This window comes from Mustela lutreola, chromosome 1 (genome assembly GCF_030435805.1).
Source record: "Mustela lutreola isolate mMusLut2 chromosome 1, mMusLut2.pri, whole genome shotgun sequence".
Classification (NCBI taxonomy): Eukaryota; Metazoa; Chordata; class Mammalia; order Carnivora; family Mustelidae; genus Mustela; species Mustela lutreola.
This window is the reverse complement of record NC_081290.1, coordinates 213253322-213272613: the sequence shown is the minus strand read 5'-3', so window position 1 is coordinate 213272613 and position 19292 is coordinate 213253322. Positions and strand designations below refer to the sequence as shown.

At 39.7% G+C, this 19292-nt stretch overlaps 1 protein-coding gene and 2 non-coding genes across 10 annotated transcripts in view; all 3 read left to right on the top strand.

Annotated features, from left to right (window-relative positions):
• The window catches only part of CEP295 (centrosomal protein 295), a 53609-nt gene that overhangs the window by 27176 nt on the left and 7141 nt on the right, over window positions 1–19292 (top strand). For 7 of the 8 annotated variants that reach the window (XR_009356868.1, XM_059186444.1, XM_059186433.1 and 4 more), the window contains 10 exons: window positions 266–358; window positions 506–609; window positions 3004–3141; window positions 3564–3661; window positions 4149–7650; window positions 9085–9256; window positions 9399–9542; window positions 14808–14960; window positions 18398–18480; window positions 18989–19091. Coding sequence is in view for 7 of the 8 variants with exons in the window: in XM_059186444.1 (XP_059042427.1) it covers window positions 266–358; window positions 506–609; window positions 3004–3141; window positions 3564–3661; window positions 4149–7650; window positions 9085–9256; window positions 9399–9542; window positions 14808–14960; window positions 18398–18480; window positions 18989–19091 (4590 nt within the window). In the remaining variant the exon portion in view is untranslated. The remainder of the gene's footprint in view (window positions 1–265; window positions 359–505; window positions 610–3003; window positions 3142–3563; window positions 3662–4148; window positions 7651–9084; window positions 9257–9398; window positions 9543–14807; window positions 14961–18397; window positions 18481–18988; window positions 19092–19292) is intronic. The other variant, XM_059186457.1, reaches the window with a different exon arrangement.
• On the top strand, window positions 18603–18682 carry LOC131823038 (small nucleolar RNA U2-19). Its single transcript, XR_009350486.1, has one exon. It is a non-coding gene; the product is annotated as a small nucleolar RNA U2-19 (small nucleolar RNA).
• LOC131823036 (small nucleolar RNA U2-30) lies at window positions 18831–18900 on the top strand. The gene has a single exon (XR_009350484.1). It is a non-coding gene; the product is annotated as a small nucleolar RNA U2-30 (small nucleolar RNA).

The window sequence follows — 19292 nt, the reverse complement described above, 5'->3', positions numbered from 1 at the left end:
CTGGAGTTTGAAACTGTCAGTAAAGCTTTATAATCAATTCTTCCTTTTTTCATTTTGGTTTACAATTTTAGTCTCCCACCTGTCTTCTTACATTAGGCTCAAGTTTAATGGATAAAATGTGCAGTCATCTGGAATATGACTGGATCTTAACTGAATATGACAGTTGGACCAAAATTGAATTTTTAATCTGAATGCAGGTTTTTGTTACTTTGTTCAGATTTAAGCTTACAGTGATAATATGTTCCTAATAATGTATCTGCTACAGTTGCTGAAAGTGATACTTTAACAATTGACTCTGGACCACTTACTAGTGAAGAGAAACCACTTTCATTGGATACAGACTCTGAAAAGGAACAAGGTATTTTTTAAATCACATTCTCAAATTGGTCAACTTAACATTTTTTTCCTTAGAAAATTACATATGTGATAAATGAATAAAGAGAATTATAGCAGTGTCAGAGTTCTAAATTACTGAAACTAATTTTTGTTTTGGGGGTTCTCTCAGAAATGAAGGAAGCTCAGCCTATCACAGCTGTAGCTCAGAGTTCAATTCTACTTCATCCTCAAGAAGAAGCATCCAGAATTAGAATGGCAGCAAGGCAGAAACAGGTAATCTGAAATTTCTATTTTTGGAGGTTTCTTTCTTCTCCTAGGTTCTATAATTTTGTGTGATCAGTGAAATTTGTCTTACTGTCTGGCTGCTTTTGATACTATTGTCTTGTCTTACTCGTTCAACTGATAGAAGATACTTCATCTTTGCTTATACTACTCATTTTGCTGTTACTGCATTCTGTTTTGTAATACTTTTGTTAAAGACAGAGACGGTCATTTTTGAAAATTCTACTTACTTTGCATCATTTCTGGTGCAGTGCTTTATACATAGTAAGTGTTCAATAAATATTTGTTGAATTCAGCTACGCTTTATAACCTCAAAAGTTTTTTTGAAAAATAATATTTCAGGGCACCTGGGTGGCTCAGTGGGTTAAGCCTCTGCCTTCGGCTCAGGTCATGATCTCAGGGTCCTGGGATTGACTTCCGCATCGGCCTCTCTGCTCGGCAGGGGGCTGGCTTCCTCCTCTGTCCCTCTGCCTACTTGTGATCTCTCTGTGTCAAATAAATAAAATCTTAAAAAAAAAAAGAAAGAAAAATATTTCAGACCAAAATTGTTAATTCATCCTCCTTAACTATAATTTGGTCCCATCTGCTTTAATACAAGATTTTTTTTTAACACAGATTTCCTTGAAAGAGACTAACTGTCACTAAGCTGGTTAGTTTATAGTGATAGTTTTTATGAAAATACAGCTGGAGAGTAAGAATTCTGTAAACCAGTATTTCTTCTCAGATATCTAAGTGTTTTCTAATTAGTGTTCTAAAGCAGTATTGTCCAATAGAGCTTTCTCTGGTTATGTGAATGTTCGATATCTGTGTCCCATTATGGTACCTCCTAGCCACAGGGGCTATTGATTACTTGAAATATGACTAATATAGCTGAGTAATTGCACTTTCAGTTTTATTTAATTTTAATTCATTTAAATTTTAGGAGTCATATGCAGCTAGTGACTATTCTATTGATGGTGTAGTTCTAGAGGTACTACAGAACTGTAAATGGTCTAAGTTCAGTGGCTCTTATGAAGTGAGGGAAAGTAGGGAAGAAGCAGACAAGAACTCAGCTGTGGCCACTCTTGCCTGATTAGGAATAAGCAAAATACCAGATTGAGACTTTTTGTTTTTTAAAGATTTTATTTATTTGACAGAGAGAGATCACAAGTAGGCAGAGAGGCAAGCAGAGAGAGAGGAAGGAGGAAGCAGGCTCCCCGCCGAGCAGAGAGCCCGATGCGGGACTTGATCCCAGAATCCTGAGATCATGACCTGAGCCGAAGGCAGAGGCTCAACCCACTGAGCCACCCAGGCGCCCTGAGACATTTTTTATTTTGAAAACAAGATCATTCTTTTTTTTTTTTTTTTTTTTTTTTTTTTTTTTTTTTTTTTTAAGATTTTTTTATTTATTTATTTGACAGACAGAGATCACAAGTAGGCAGAGAAGCAGGCAGAGGGAGAGGAGGAAGCAGACTCCCCGCTGAGCAGAGAGCCCGATGTGGGGCTCGATCCCAGGACCCTGGGATCATGACCCGAGCCGAAGGCAGAGGCTTTAACCCACTGAGCCACCCAGGCGCCCTGAGACATTTTTTATTTTGAAAACAAGATCATTCTTCATTATCTGTAACAGAAGTGTTCCTCTTCATAAAACTTACCATACTTTCCTCATTCTACTTATTCAGTAAATACTTTTGTTATGTGTATTGTAGGGACTGAAGTAGGTGCTAGATTTAGCACACAGCCAGTTAGACTAGTCCCTGTCCTATGAGGCTTGGAGCTCCTCTGACATGTTCTCATTACTTGGATGTGTGTGTGTGTGTGTGTGTGTGTGTACCACTAGAGTTTATGTGTCAGCCCTCTGCTATGGGCTTACCGTCTGTTTCACACCTCACATTCTGACCCAGAATGTTGCTCAGATGTTATTTGGCCCCCAGATAACTGCACCCCTTTATGGGTATGCCTAGAAGTCAAATTAGTTGTGAGGCCTTGTTATTTAATTTCTTAAGTCCTTTTTCTTACTGAGAACACCGCAAAGTTAAAGATGCGAAAACAGAATTTGGCTGAGCATTGTTTGCTGCTTCTGTGGGGATGGGTCTTGAGTGATGAGCTAGGATTTACTGTGCTCCCACGCGAACCCACAGGAAGTAGGAACAGTTAATGGGTTTATTTTTTCCTTCCCCTTCTGCCTCTTTTTTCCTTTCCAGTCTTTCTCTCCTTTCCCCCTTTCCAGCTTACCCTCTTCTTTCCTCTGGCAGTGGCAATAACAATAACAGATAAAACATTACCACTTTCTTCAAGATTAACTGGTATTCTTGGTGATGAGATCTGTTTCTTTTCAATGTAATTCATATAAACTTTGCTTTTATATGAGTTTTGTTAATAGATACTAGTTTTTTTGTTACTTAGATAATGGAAATAGAAGAACAAAAGCAAAAGCAGTTGGAATTACTTGAACAAATTGAACGACAGAAGTTAAGATTAGAAACTGATTGCTTCAGGGCTCAGCTGGAAGAAGAAAGGAGGAAAAGAACACAACAGATTGGGGTAGGATGCAGGAAATCTCATCCCTACATAGATTGTTGGGGGATAAGAAAATATGAGTAGTTGTAGCATTCAGGAAAGTAGAATGCATTTCTAATTTTTATTTGGTAATTTTTTTTCTTTTAACATTGTATGTATGTGCATATGTAGATAGATATAGATATATGTATATTTTCATCTTTCAGTTTTTAGAAGGTACCAGTATATGTGACCTTGATTTATAAGTAATGTGTATTTTGAGCTCTTGGACATGGTACTCAAGGAGAATAGTGGGTTACTTCATTTCTTAATAACGGAAATGCCAGTCTTTTTTTATGAAAAATAAAGTTATATAAAAGTTACATTGTAGAACTTCAGTGTATATAAAATACTTTAGTACTTGTTTCTGGATTTGCCTTTTAATTAGCAGCTTTGTCTTTTATTAGGTTGGCACTGCTCCAGCACCATGCACGGTAACTTATGATGAAGATAATCATAGGCAGATGATTCATAACTATCAACATCAGCTTTTACAGCAGAACAGGTATTAACTAGGTTACAATTTGTATGTGATATACTGTGTGGCTGCCTCTTCAGGGTTTATTATTTGGTTTATATGAAGATCCAATCAGGATTCCCTTAGAACTACAGTATATAGGTTTCCCAAAGGTCAATATGAATGTTACCCTGTTTTCATCATGATAATGACCATCTCTAAATTGCTCTTTGTTAAATTTAATGTGTAGATGAGAATATAGAGCATTTTTTTCATCAAGCAAGAATAATGTTGGGCGCCTGGGTGGCTCAGTGGGGTAAGCCTCTGCCTTCGGCTCAGGTCATGATCCCGGGGTCCTGGGATCGAGTCCCACATCGGGCTTGCTGCTCAGTAGGGGACCTGCTTCTCTCTCTGTCTCTCTTTCTCTGCCTCTCTGCCTACTTGTGCTCTCTCTCTGTCAAATAATAAAATCTTTTTAAAAAAAAAAAAAAGAAAGAAAGAAAAAGTAATGTTTGTTTTTTTGTGTTTGTTTTAGGTTTCACAGACAGTCTGTTGAAACAGCCAGGAAACGATTACTTGAATATCAGACTATGTTAAAAGGAAAGTACTCATCTGGGTTAGCCACTTCACTGACATCTGATTCTGTTAAATCAGTACTGCCACAGAATACTGAGAGACCCACTGTTATATCAGAGCATTGGGATCAAGGTCAGAGACCCAAGTTGAGTCCTAACAAATATCTGCCTGTACCATCCATACAGATCTCCAGATCAGAAGAAGATCATTTTCAGATTCCAAGACAAAGTCTCTTTCCACAAAGACAGGTAGAAATAGACATGGTAATCAATTCAGATGTTTTAAAAGCCAAGCAGTCTTTGGAATCAAAGGAACAGCCTAAGCAGTTCTCACGGAGTGAAGTACAACAGAGAGGCTATAAATTGGTTCATAAAGATTCTCATATACTTTCAAAGCCTTTGTCACATGATAGGCTGCTAATAATACAGGATCCTAAAGAAATAGCTGAAATATCTCGGGCAACAACTTCTCAAACTTTAGATCCCCAGCAGAGGTTCTCAGAGAACAAGGAAAGTATACCCTCCAAGCTAACTAAACGTTCTTCATTCCAGCCAGCGGCAGCTGAGCATGCTTTTAGTTCTCTGCCTGCTACAGTTGAATCTGGAAAAATCCAGGAATCCTTTGTAGCCAGGAACAACAGTACAGTTTCTATAAGTCCTTCTGTAATCAGCCACATGCAGGGTAAGTCTTTGCCAACCTCAGAAAATATCACAGCCCACCTGGGTAATTTGAAGGCTCTCCAAGAACAGTTAGACCTACAGAAGGAGGTTCTTCGGTCAAGACAGGAAGCTCAGGAACGATTGCTTTTGTACAAACAGAAAGAATTGGAAGGACAAACTGGCCTCTCTGTCTCCCTTCCATTAGTATCTCTGGATTCATTCTCTACATTGCCTTCTGCCAGAGCTGAATCGGGGAGCATCCAGGAATCTTTTCCAACCAGGGATGATACTGCAGTTCCCTTAGGCCATCTTGGGGTCCCACAACTTCCGGATAGGCTTTGGAGTTTTTCACAACCTATCTTATCACAGCCAGATAATTTTAACTTTCTCCAAGAACAGTTTCATATTCAGAGGGACAGCCTTCAGGCTAGGCGAGAAGCCCAAGAGGTGTCATGTGTACATAAACAGAGTGAATTGGGTGGAAGAATATGGTCTGAACAGACTGCGCCCCCTTCTCTCCCTTCGCAGGTAGCTCAGCATACATTTACTTCACTTCCTTCTACTTGCACTGGAAAGATCCAGCTGCAGTATTCATCTGAGAGCGTGAAGGGTCTTCTCTCAAGCCAGTCTGAAAACCAGAAATCTCGGGATGGGTCTTTGAGTTTCCTACAGCAGTTCTTCCCTTTGCATGATAGTTTGCAGTTGCTCCGAGAACAGGTGACTACACAGAGCAATGCCCTTCAGGCCAGGCAGGAAGTCCAGGCAGAATTGCTTCTGCATAGACAGAGGGATTTGGATGAGTCTGGGCAAATGGGTTCTTCACTTCCACCAGCGGCTGCTCCATGTTTAGTTGCTTCACAAGCTTCTGCTAAAACTGAACCTAGAAGAATTGAGAACTTTGATTTATCTGAAAAGGAGAGTGTTATTCCCTCTAGTCATCCGGTAATCCCAGCATCTCAGGATGGGCCTCACAGTTTTCCACAGCATAACCTGCCAAGGCAAGAAAATTTGACAGCACTCCAAGAACAGTCGCATACACACAGGGTAATGCTTGGTGCTGAACAAGAAACTCGGGAATTTGTACACAAACCACATGAATTAGAGAAAACGGTTTCTTCTGAACAGACTAGCACCTCTATATCCCTGTCCCAGGTAGCTGAGTCTGAAAGATGCCAGGAGTTTATGCCAGGCAAGAGTGACAGTGCAGTTCCCTTAAGCTCTTCTACGATCCCGAGGTTTCAGGAAAGATGTCTGGGATTTTTACAGCCTACACTACCTCTGCAAGATAACTTGGAGGAACACCAAGAATGGCTGGACACAGAGAAGGCGGCCCTTCACTTCAGCCAGAAAAGCCAAGGAAAGGTATCTTTGGAACAAACTGACTCCTCATTCGAGCCCCAGGTAGGGCAGCCTTCATTTACTTCGTTACCTTCTGCTGAGTCTGGTACAACCCAGGAGCCTCCTTCAACTGAGAGTGACAGCAAAAGTCTTTCAAGCCATCTTCAGATCCCACAGTTGCAGGATAGGCTTTGGAGGATATCACAGCTTATTCGGCCTCAGCAAGATAATTTGAAGGCGCTCGGGGAAAGGTTAGCTACACAGAGAGAAGCTATCATTCAGTCTAGACAGGAAGCTCAGGAAGAATTACTTCTGCACAAACAGAGTGAGTGGAAGCAAGGAAGATCTCCTGAGCATGTTGGCTCCTCTTCCTTCTCACCCCCTGTTGTACAGCATTCGCTTGCTTCATTACCTCTTAGTGAATCTGGGAGAACCCAAGAACCTTGTTCAACTACGAGTGATAATACAGCTTCCTCAAGACATTCTGAGAAACCGGGTCTGCCTGATAGGCTTTTCGGTTTATCACAGCCTGTTTTACCTGAACAAGATCACTTGATTGCACTTCAGCAAGAACACTTGCATGCACAAAGCAATTCTCTTCCGTGTGGCAAAAAACCCCAGAAATACTTGGTTTTGCCCAGACAATATGAATTTGAGGAGAAGTTATCTTCTGAGCATTTTGTCCAGCTTCCCCATGGTGATTTGAAAGTACTTCAGGAGCAGTTAGAAATACAAAGAAAAGCCATTCGATCTAGACAGGAAGTCCAAGAAGAATTAATTTTGCAAAGACTAAGTAAATTGGAGAAAAGGGTATCCTCTGAGCAGATTAGCTCTTCATCGGTATCCCAGGTAGCACCACCTGTTGCTGACTCTGAAAGAATCCAAAAGCCTCTTACAACCAAAAGTGACAGTACTGTTGCCTCAAGTCACTCCAAGATCTCAGCATCCCAGGATAGACTTCCGAGTCCATCACCGCCTGTTCTGCCTTCACAGGGTATTTTGGCAGCACGGTTGGACTTCGAGAGGGAAGTGGTGCATTCTAATGAGAAGGGCCAGGAAGAACTGTTAAACAATCAAACAAAATTGACTGCAAGTGAATCTTGCGAGCATCCTATTCCCTATTTGTTTTTACCCACAGAAAAGAAGCATCCATTTATTCCACTCCCTTTTGCTGAAGTTAAATCTAAAAACCATGATGAATTGTATTCATCTAAGAATGAACAGGCAGCTCTCTCAAGCAATTCCATGACCCCCAGACTTCAAGATAGACTTGTGTGTTTTTCACAACCTGTCTTAACTCTGCAAGATAACCTAGGACTTCAGAAGCAGTTGGATCTACAAAAGAAAGTTCTGCATTATAGCCACAAAGCCCAAGAAGAATTGCTTGTACAGAGACAGACAACACTGCAGCAGCAGGTACAGAAACATCAAGAGACTTTGAGGGATTTCTTTAAATATAGTCAGGTATGTATGAAACTTGAATACCTAGAAATTAAATTGATGGCGGTAACCCTACTCAGACAAGCTAGAAATTTTCTTAAATTTCGGTCCTAAATAAATTCTCAGTTACTGAGAATAAATGGTTTGACCTCAACTGCTTTAATTTTCTACCTTAAACAATGTAGAAATTAAAACACTAAAGTTGATTCTACCTTGCATGGTGTTCATAAGGTTAGTAGTTGTTTGAAGCCCAGCTGATTTCAGCCTTAGTTTGACATAGCCAAATGCAAATGCTGTTAAAAACGCAGGTTGTCATTTGAAGTTTTATTATAAAGGGCTTTGAGCTTGCCCTAAGATTAAATTGCAGGGGCAAGTACGTGGCTCAGTCGGTTAAGCATCTGTGTTCAGCTCAGATCATGATTCCAGGGTCCTGGGTTCGAGTCCCCTGTCGGCCCCCTGTTCAGTGGGGAGTCTGCTCCCACTGCCCCTCCCTCCCACTCGTGACCTCTATCGAAAAAAAATAAATCTTTTTTTTTTATTTAAATTGCAAAATAATTAGCAGAATTTCTTCTATGCAGGTAGCAAGTCTTGTGCTTTCTGTATAGCACTTTGTTGACATTTGTATTTGAATCAAAATTAGTACCACCTTTTTCCTTAAGTGACAATATCACTGTCTGTTCTAAAATTGACTTGATTTTAGGCTAATAGGCAGTTAGATCTGTTGTTACTGAATTGGTGAGAAGACTCTGGCAGGATCACCTTGATGTTTGTAGTTTCTCTGTGGGGAGATGAGTGCATTCTCCTGAATGTGAATCTATCCATTTTATTTTGTTTTTTTTATTTTTTTTAAATATTTTATTTATTTGACAAATAGGCAGAGAGGCAGGCAGAGAGAGAAGGGGAAGCAGGCTTCCCGCTGACCAGAGAGCACAATGCAGGGCTCTATCCCAGGACCCTGGGATCATGACCTGAGCCAAAGGCAGAGGATTAACCCACTGAGCCACCCAGGTACCCCTATCCATTTTATTTTAAAAAGCCACTTCCTGAGTCTATGATTTAGCTTAAATAGAATTCTATAAATCCTTTAACATTCAAGAGAAGGCTGAGTTGGGTTCATGAGAACTTGAGTTATAGGGATTTCCTGGTCATTTTAAGGAAAAAGTAATGGGGAGAGAAAATTAGGGAGGAGTACAAAAGTGTAATGTCTTACTGGAAGATACAGTGGAGGTTAAATTTTTAAGTTCAAGCCCTGTGAAAGGTGCTTTTCAGTGGAAGTCTCACCTTTTCTGTATTTTAGAGGCATTTCGCATTTTTAAAAATCTCTGAAGTTGTAATATTGTGATTGATGGAACTATTCAATTGAGGTTCTTATTTAAGAAGGGTGATATTCATCTGGTGAATTCTTCACATGATCCCTCATCTTGTGTCATCCCCACCCTCAATTGCCCACTTCTTCAGATAAGTAAGCCCACAGCTGAAGGTGATACAGAAACTCAGAAGCTCAGAGAGTGGCTTCCTGTTCTCCAAGACCTAGCAAGGGCTGATCAGGAAGGCATCAGTCCTGCGAATAGGAGCAACTCTGGTGATAATCATCAGCTGCTTTCAGAAGAGAGTGGTGTCCAGCAAAGTGGTACGATAACTCCCATTTTTTTTTTTATTGTAACTATCCTGATTATTCTTTGCTTTCACCTCCAGCAACCTGCTGGCTGAAGGAAAGTTTGTAGTATGTTAACAGATTGGTACTGTGCTCAACTTTGTCACTTACTTGATAGGTGAGCATCTGGACAAAGAACTGGGCAGAAGATCCTCAAAGCCACCTGTAGCAAAAGTGAAATGTGGATTGGACTTGAACCAGCATGAACTCAGTGCTATACCAGAGGTAGAGTCACCAGCAAGTGGCAGAACATCTATACTAGGTAATACGGTTTGATAAAATAAGATTTTTTTAATAGTTTGCCAGTTTTCTACATTTTTTCACAATGCTGAATTTTTTGTCTTGAAGAAACAATCTGTGAGTATTGGTGAAAAGAAAATAATGGTTTACATAAACAGTATTTGGACGTGAATGTGGCATTAGGTAACTAGTTTTTTCTCATATGTAGTGAAAATCTTTTTACTGTAGGCAAAAATTCTTCAGTATCCTCTGCTTCTGACACTCTTGCTTCATGTCTGCCTTCTAAACTGTTTCTTTAGGAGTAACTCTATTTTCTTTTCTTCTTGGCTGCTTTCCTTTTCTTTCTTTTCTTTTCTTTTTTTTTTTTTTAAAGATTTTCTTTTTTCTTTTTATTTATTTATTTATTTAACAGAGACAGAGATCACAAGGAGGCAGAGAGGCAGGCAGAGAGGCGGGGGGAAGCAGGCTCCCCACTGAGCAGAGAGCCTGATGCGAGGCTCGATCCCAGGACCCTGAAATCATGACCTTAGCCAAAGGCAGAGGCTTAACCCAGTGAGCCACCCACATGCCCCACTTGGTTGCTTTTCTACTTCAATACCTTCACTGCTGTTTTCTTACATTTTTATAGGATAATTATTGCTTAAAATCCTGGTTTTAAGGACAGTTACAAGTATATTTCTTCTCTGTACTTCTAGATGCAGTTATTAGGAAGAGTGCTCCCTGCGATCTTTAGTAAATAGCCCTATTTGAATTTCATAATTATTTTTAAAATTCAGACTCAAATGATGAAACTTATCAAAGCACATCTTTTTTTAAGGGGGAAGATTGTCTTTGTCACTTGAAAAGTACATAAGAGTATAATATTAACAACTACTTTGGTCTTAAGCCATAAAATATTATACCTTTGTTTCTGACTTGAAAGAATTAAGGAAGGTAGAGATTCTCTTAAGGTAGAGTAGCTCTTAAGAATCAGTCCCCTTGGGGTGCCTGTGTGGCTCAGTTGGTTAAGCCGCTGCCTTTGGCTCAGGTCATGATCTCAGGGTCCTGGGGTCGAGTCCCGCATCGGGCTTTCTGCTTGGCAGGGAGCCTCCTTCCTCCTCTCTCTCTTTCTGCCTGCCTCTCTGCCTGCTTGGTCACTCTCTGTCAAATAAATAAATAAAATCTTTTAAATTAAAAAAGAAAAAATCAGTCCCCTTTCTGCTTCCTTATTGCGTCTTATGGAAGTTGTAACAATGATTTTATTTTTTCCTTAGCTTTGAAAGATTCTATTTAGCTGTCTTCGGCAAACCACAGCTCTCTGGGAATTAGTGCTCTCCCTAATTTAGAATGCGCCCTGGGAAATTCTCACCATTGACTCCCATGTTTTTGTTTGTTTGTTTTATTCCTGTGATTTAATGGGTCATGTTTGAGAGTGTAAAAATGTCATCTTGCCTAAAAGGGAAAACTGCATAGCATATAGCTCACCCTTCACCACCACCTCCTTATCCTTGAGCCCTCTCTTTTCAGGGACAAGTACTTAGATGTAAATTTTTTTTTTTTTTTTTAAAGATTTTATTTATTTATTTGACAGAGAGAGATCACAAGTAAACAGAGAGGCAGGCAGAGAGAGAAGGAAGCAGGCTCCCCGCTGAGCAGAGAGCCCGAAGCGGGCCTCGATCCCAGGACCCCAGGATCATGACCTGATCTGAAGGCAGAGGCTTTAACCCCCTGAGCCACCCAGGCGCCCCTTTTTTATAAAGGTTTTATTTATTTATTTAACAGACAGAAATCACAAGTAGGCAGAGAGGCAGGCAGAGAGAGGGGGGAGGCAGGCTCCCTGCTGAGCAGAGAGCCCGATGCAGGGCTTGGATCCCAGGACCCTGAGATCATGACCTGAGTCGAGGGCAGAGGCTTTAACCCACTGAGCCACCCAGGCGCCCCATAGATGTAAATCTTTTTTTTTTTTTTTTTTTTTTTTTTTTTTTTTTAAGATTTTATTTATTTATTTGACAGAGAGAAATCACAAGTAGATGGAGAGGCAGGTAGAGAGAGAGGAAGGGAAGCAGGCTCCCTGCTGAGCAGAGAGCCCGATGCGGGACTCGATCCCAGGACCCTGAGATCATGACCTGAGCCGAAGGCAGCGGCTTAACCCACTGAGCCACCCAGGCGCCCAATAGATGTAAATCTTGATACTGCCCTTATCTTTATCTCTCCAACACCCAACAAAAATCACCAGTTCTCAGTTCTCTTTGTTCAGCTCTGGTATCTGTCCACTTGTTCCCACTCCCTCTCCTGAATGCAGCCTATTATTTCTTCTTGAGTGGCTACTATAGCTTCCCAAGTCTCCCTCTTTCCAGCCTCGCTGAACTCTAATTTTCCCATGGTACATTCTGAGTAATCTCTCTCTGCATCTCTGTGTTTGAAACTCTTCACTGGGCTTCTGTTCAGTTGGAGGAGTAAGTCTAATTTGAGTCTGAGTCTCCAGCTTCAACCTGCCAGGCCCTTCCTGATCTTGCTCCTCCCTTCAGGATGGGGCTGATAAAGGGCCCCTTCACTGGTAAAGTGGGCCTGAACTATCAAGCTTCCCTCTCCTGGGCCTTTGGAACTTTTATCCTAACCTTTATCATACTTCTTGGTAATACTTTTAGTTAAAATACCACAAGCAGGGGAACCTGGGTGGCTCAGTGGGTTGGGCCTCTGCCTTCGGCTCAGGTCATGATCTCAGGGTCCTGGGATCGAGCCCTGCATCGGGATTTCTGCTCAATAGGGAACCTGCTTCCCCCTCTCTCTCTGCCTGCCTCTCTTTCCTACTTGTATACTCTTTTTCTGTCAAATAAATAAGTAAAATCTTTTTAAAAAATACCACAGGGAAATGGTTTTAAAACACAAATAGAAGGGCACCTGGGTGGCTCAGCTCGGGTCATGATCTCAGGGTCCTGGGGTCGAGACCCGCATCGGGCTCTCTGCTCTACAGGGAGTCCTGCTTCCTCCTCTCTCTCTGCCTGCCTCTCTGCCTACTTGTAATCTCTGTCAAATAAATAAAATTCTTTAAAAAAAAAAAAGGCAAATAGTGCTAAAAGTTTATAACATGAAACAGCTTTTTTTCATGCTCCTACCTACTGCTTACCCCTTAACCTTACCAGAGGCAGCCACTCTTTAAGTCTTTTATGAGTTTCTTCTTATATTTACCACATGACTTCGCAATGAATTTTAGGAAAAATTAAGCTAAATTACCATTATGCTAATGTATAAATGTTTTTCACTGCCAAGGTAATTAGTGTTGTAAAACTTTCTTGTATCGTTTCCTTTTTTTAATTTGCTTGAAGTTTCTGTTGCCTATCTGTCTTCTAACACTAATACTTCTATCACATACCTCTAATAGAAGGTGAGATCACACCACTTTCTCTGTGAAACACCTTCCACTTGAAAGTTGGGGGAGCTCTGTCATGTGTTCTTAATAAGGGTGTTACTGCTTCCAAATAGGACAAGAATTGGCTCTTGGGGAGTTGAAAAAGTCTTACTCTTTATGTATCAACGTATAGGTGTACATAAAAAGATAAACAGTATCTGTAGTTATTAAAATTTCATGGCAGTAGGAGGCATGTAAAACAAAAGATAATGGCTACAGACTCCTTGGGCAGGCGATGACAAGTCCTGTTGAGAAAGACTCATCCATATTGATCTTCCAGTTTCTTCTGTAGCTCATTTCTGCTTTTGGTTTTTCTTTCTGGAAGAATTTTCTCAATTTTTTTCTAACTTATCAATTTTCATTTTGACCATCAAATTGCAGTTTCTAAAAGTTTGCTCTTTTTCTGGTTCTGTTTTGTTTTTCTTTTTTCATAGCATGCTGCTGTTATCTCATGGGTGTAATGTATTACCTGCTTTGAATGTATATAGTGTTTTGTTTGTTCGGGTTGCTGTATTTTCTCAGTTTGTCTGAATTCTTCTGTTCCTTTTTATTTGTTTCTCATTTTTCAGAGGCGTTTCTCTAATGTCTTGCATATTTGAGTCGGATGCTGAAGGCTAATTAGAAACTGTAAGCAGGGGCCTTGTTTCCTGCTGAACTTCATTAGAAAAGGGGGTGTCTCACTGGGTACCCTCAAGTTAGTATCTGGAGTTCTTTTCCTTAAGGCAGTTCAGAGTTTAATTTCTTTAAGATCCTCCAATCTTGAAACAAGTCTGGTTGTTGCTATCGTGGAGCCAGACGTGGGAGCATCTGCATTGAGGTGCGTACTGGAATACCCCTAATTACCTTATGGCATTCTCACTGCTTTCCACCACTGCTTCCTTTTGGCACCAAGCCCCGTTTTCAGAGTGTACTGGATTCAGTTTCTCCAGAGAATTAACCTTTAGTCTTCTGTGGGGATGATGCTGAGGGACAGGGATCCTAGGAGATGGGATGGCTCTGTTCCAAGTAGATATTTCTAAACAGTCTCCTTGACTTCCATTCCCTGGTGACACTTACTTTATGTAATACTTGGTGCCTTGAATTCCCAAGCGATTCTACAGTTATGCAGAGTAGATTAGCTTCTACTTTGGGGAATCTCCCATTCCTCTGTTTCTTTACTGGTCTGTTATTTTTGCATCAAAGTATAACATTAAGAGAAGTACACAAATCCTATGTGTTTATTTCAGTGATTACCACTGTAATAGCCACCCCTAGGTAGCCACCACTCAGGTCAAGAACTAGAACCTTAGAGAACTCCACAAACCCTCCTCTTGTGTCCTCCCAATTACAGTCTCTTTGTTTCTCCAGGGTAAACCTCTACTTTGATTTCTTATACCACAGATTAGCTGTGGCTGTTTTTGACTTTATGACCACAGACTGTATCTTACAATACTATTAATGGTTAAATTCTCCAGGCATTTTTTTTTCAGAGTGATTACTCAATCCTGAAATATTATTTGGTGTTAGAAATGAGACTGTCATTAAAAAGTTAGTAAAATCAGAGGCGCTGGGTGGCTCAGTGGGTTAAGCCTCTGCCTTTGGCTCAGGTCATGATCTGAAGATCCTAGGATCGAGCTCTGCATCGGGCTCTCTGCTCAGTGGGAAGCTTGCTTCCCCCCACCCTCACCCCCGCCTGCCTCTCTGCCTACTTGTGATCTCTATTAAATAAATAAATAAAATCTTAAAAAAAAAAAGTAAAATCAAAGTGAAATAATTTAAAGGACTGTGTGAAAGATAAGTGGTTATTATTTTCTTGCTACATAGATTTTTGCCTGTAATCTAAATTGCCATTTTTGTTTTAACTACTAACTGTAGAAATGTAAGCGAAAATCTAATGAGTCCATCTTTTCTTCCTTCCAGGTAAACCAGATTTTTATCAAGACAGGGACCCCCTAAGGGTTTCAATAAGCCGAGAACAAAGTTTCTTTGGGAGCCCACTGAACTGTGATGCATTTGGTTGTCTTGACCCTATTGCCCAGGAATACGTTTGTAATGATGAGTCCAAGGAAACAGGTGAGAGATAGAGAATAAACAGTGGAATCGCTGTGCACAGGATGTGTGGATGGAAGATATTTAGTGGCACTTTGTAATGAGAAGTGGTGAATAACTTTAGTGACTGTTGGTAATAGAATCATTATGGTGCATCTGGACTTGTTAAATGAAGGGGGTAAAACCTGTCTTTATGCATTGAAAAATGTCCAGAATGGTAATCACCAAGGTGTTGGTATAGGTTTACCTTTGTTGGAGGCTAGGTTTCACTTTCTGTTTTATATATTCATGTATTATAGGTTCTTATTTTCTTTTTTACAAAAAAACATGTATTATTTCTTTGCACAAAAAGCTGAATGAGGGAGTAAAGTTTATTTAGAGAATAGTAATTTTGCCTTTAAATTATTTTACTAAATAAATGCTAATAGGAAGTATATGAGGGTATGAGGTTTTCATCGTTGGCAACCTCTACAGATTTTGTATTTAAGCCTATTTGTAACAGTCCATATTTAATATTATTAAATATTATCTTTAAAATATTCCTTGGCATTCTAAATGACATGCTTTGTCTTTAAAATATTTGGAAGAGAGGGTTACAAGGAAAAAACTTTAAATCACTTAATCCTGCCTTCCAAATACAACCAGCATTAAATTTTTTTTCACTTTTGAATTTCTGCAAGTACCTAACAAACTGTTTCATGTGTAATATTGTTTACCCTACAAAGCATAGTTCTGGTTCATACTACTGCGTCAGTTCCAAAGTATCTTTTAAGCAGTTACCTTTTCTAACCAGATTTCTTTTTATTTTAGCTGTCACTATGGTTTAATAGAATGAGAGACAAGAGAGAGCCAACAATTTAAAATGAAACTGTTACCATTCTTTTAGATTTAGCCAGTGGACTGTTGGTGTCCTCTGGTCAGAGAGGATCAGGAACTTACCTATAGTTGAACAGAGCTGAGTGTCCTGACTTGTTGCTGTGAGGTAGAATGCTTACAACAGGGAACTGGGAGGTGTCTCAGTACAGGTATTAAAAAGGACTTAACTGCCTGTAAGATTTGGGCTTAATAAGGTGATTTGGGGGAGGCTTCAAGGAAATGGGGTGCTGCTTATGAGTATTAGATGTTTTCAGGAAGCAGGGGCAGTTCCATTATTGGAATTATCCAGGAGGTGGGAATAACAAAGTGAGGCTTACGAAAGCTGTAACTAGTGAAGAACAAGTTACTCATATTTAAAAAAAAAAAAAAAAAAAAGCAAGAAATTAAAACATCAAAGTGCAATAAGTGGTTGCTTATGACTGGTAGGAAAAGGATAAATTTTCCTTCTTTATAACTTTTGGTGCCTTCTAAAATCATAATGAGCACGTACTGCTTTTATTAGAAATTATCATTCTCGACGTGTCTGGATGGCTCAGTCAGTTAAATGTCTGACTATTGGTTTCGGCTCAGGTCATGATCTCAGGGTCATGGGATCAAGTCCTGCGTTGGGCCCTTGCTCAGCATAGCATCTGCTAGGGATTCTTTCTCTCTCTCTCAAATAATTTTTAAAAATTTTTCTCAATTAGACTCCCAAGGAGAGCCCAGTAAATAAAATGCCTCTAAGAAAAAAAAAAAAATTTTTTTTCTCAATTATATTTTACATATTAAAAATATATAAATCACATTTTTGTCTCACTTAATTCAGGCCAAGATAAGGAGATGCTTGGTCATTTTTGTGGTTTGGATAATACTCTGATTTTGTCTGTGTTTAGCTGTGAGTACTGGTTGCCTGATTTTTGTCTTGATCCATCATAGGCACAGAGCAGCCTTTCCTATTGGTATTCTGTGAAACTGTTCACATTTAACAGGAGAACACTAAGGCCTCTCTGATTGTGCCAGGGCAGCTCCTGGTTCCCGGGGACTGCTTTTCTCTTCCTCGTAATCATCCCTACATTCATATTGTTTCTGTTTTAGAAAAGAACGTGCCAGCTTTACTTCTCTGTTCCCTCCTTTCCTCTTTATTCACGTCCTCATCACTCAGCCTGATTTCTTAGTAGCTTTATGATGGGATCACTAACTTCCAAGCTCTGTGCCCTTTCCTTTTGTTGGAAGGTGGGAAATGGTGCTTTGCTTTGGAAGAAAAACAGGAAATTCTTGTGTGTCATGGGAAGACGACTGTGTTCAAGGCATTGCTTTCATGATGCTACTTCCCTTTTTCAGTAATGGGTCCCTTGTATCAGTGAGTCCAAACCAGTGATCCTCGTTTCTCTTCCAGCTCTTTCAGGGCCGTCTGTACTGAATTCTGCAACATTTCTCCAAAAGAAAGCACCTTGTTCCTTTCTTACTTTTATTTTCTACCGCTTATTCTACCCAAATCTTCCCCCGGGAGAATCTTCTTGGTATGTTACAGATAACAGTATAGTGTTATGATTATGAATTGGTAAGCCCCAGATTAACTTATCTCCCCAACTAGGTTTTGAAATGAGGTGCCTAGGAAAAAATAACAACTTACTATAAAATTTCACTGTATCTTAGTTTCTCTACTGAAAATTTTAGTGTGTTTAGAAGAACCCAAGTAACGATTTATTGGTTATATCAGTTAGGTCAAAATAATACATTTTAATGTGTGTGTCCTGGGTCTTTGAGAAAACATTTCTTACAAAAACGTTTAAGAAACATAAAAAAAAAAAGAAACATGCTTTTAGTGTGTATGATGTCTCTTAATAAAATTATGGTGATAATGAAACACAATTTTAATTTATATATTTAGTGGCACAGGTTTTGTTTTTGTTTTTTTGTTTTTGTTTTTAAAGATTTTATTTGTTTATTTGACAGACAGAGATCACAAGTAGACAGAGAGGCAGGCAGAGAGAGAGAGAGAGGGAAGCAGGCTCCCTGCTGAGCAGAGAGCCCAATGTGGGACTTGATCCCAGGACCCTGAGATCATGACCTGAGCCAAAGGCAGCGCCTTAACCCACTGAGCCACCTAGGCGCCCATGATGGCACAGTTTTAATCTTATTCTGTTTCAGAGCCACAGATAACTACATACTTTGACCAGCTTTCCCATAAATGTTGACTGTTGGAGTAAGAGAAAAATAAACTCAGAATAGCTGAATTCTTAACTGAGCCAAATAATTTTTATATATTTTTATATGCATTTTTCTCAACTCAATATGATCTCAATTTTGAGATCATACTGTATTAATGATTGAATATTCTTGCTTCACTTAATAACAAAAGCATTTCCCAGCACACTGGTAATTTTCTTTCCGTAGAATATAAGTACAGTTTTCCAGGGAAAAGCATATTATGCTGACTAGGAAATGTTTTTAATGAATAATAAAATGAATGTTTTGGTCTAAGACAATTCTACAAAGCAAAATATGAAAAAAAAAAACTGTAGGAAAATAGAAGTGATATCCTTTGGTGCTAAGAATTTGACTTGTAATAATCTAAACTACCCCCCCTCTCCCCCTAATTTCAGTAAAGGTCAAGGAGGCTATGGCTGAGAATCATGCCGTGGAGGAAGAACAGATATATCTGAGTCCAACTATGAAGCTGGATAATGTTAGTAGTGTCTTAATGTGTCCTCCATTGTTAGAGCTGTTTGGTTTCATGTTGTCTTTTAGTTTATAGAAGTTGTGAAATACTGAAGTCTGTGTTCTCTGAGATCTGCTCTTACTGAAGTGGATCAATGATGAAAATAGCCAAATCTGAGCATCAGAAGACCTTCCAGTCTACCTGATGCATGATCTCTCTAGTTCTGAGAAGCAAAAGTTACTTAAAACAATAAGGGCATATGTCTGGAGGGGTGTGTGTGTGTGTGTGTGTGTGTGTGTATGTGTGTGTAAAGGTGACTGAGTATAACTGAGGACTTGATAGATGGTGGGTGTGTGTGTGTGAGACTAATGAGTTCTGAGCAATGATGAAAAGGTTTTACTGCTGACCTTTACAACTATGAAGGTTTCTACACTTGATCTGAGCTCAGAATTGATAACTGCTAATGTCACTGATTTGAGTTTTTTTCTAGCTGTTACTTCCTACATTGTAGTCTTACATTCCTCTTCATTTTTAGGCTGAAACAGAAGAGATTTATCATGAGCCGTTATCATCAGTAACTGTTTCTACTGGGAGCTTTTTAAGTTACGAAAACACGGATCTGAGCCTTACAGATCCAGGTAATAAAGTCAGAATGTTTGTAAATAAACTGAAAGACCAGCATCAGTCGAGGTCAGTACAGTGGCAAGAGCAAACATTGAGAGCTTGTCCCAGTGTGCTGAGAGGGATTGTTTCTTTAAATCTCAGTAGTAAACTGTTGATGCCTGAGAGAGGATAATGGGCAGTATGATACCCTAAACATTATTGTAAGTTCCAGGCCT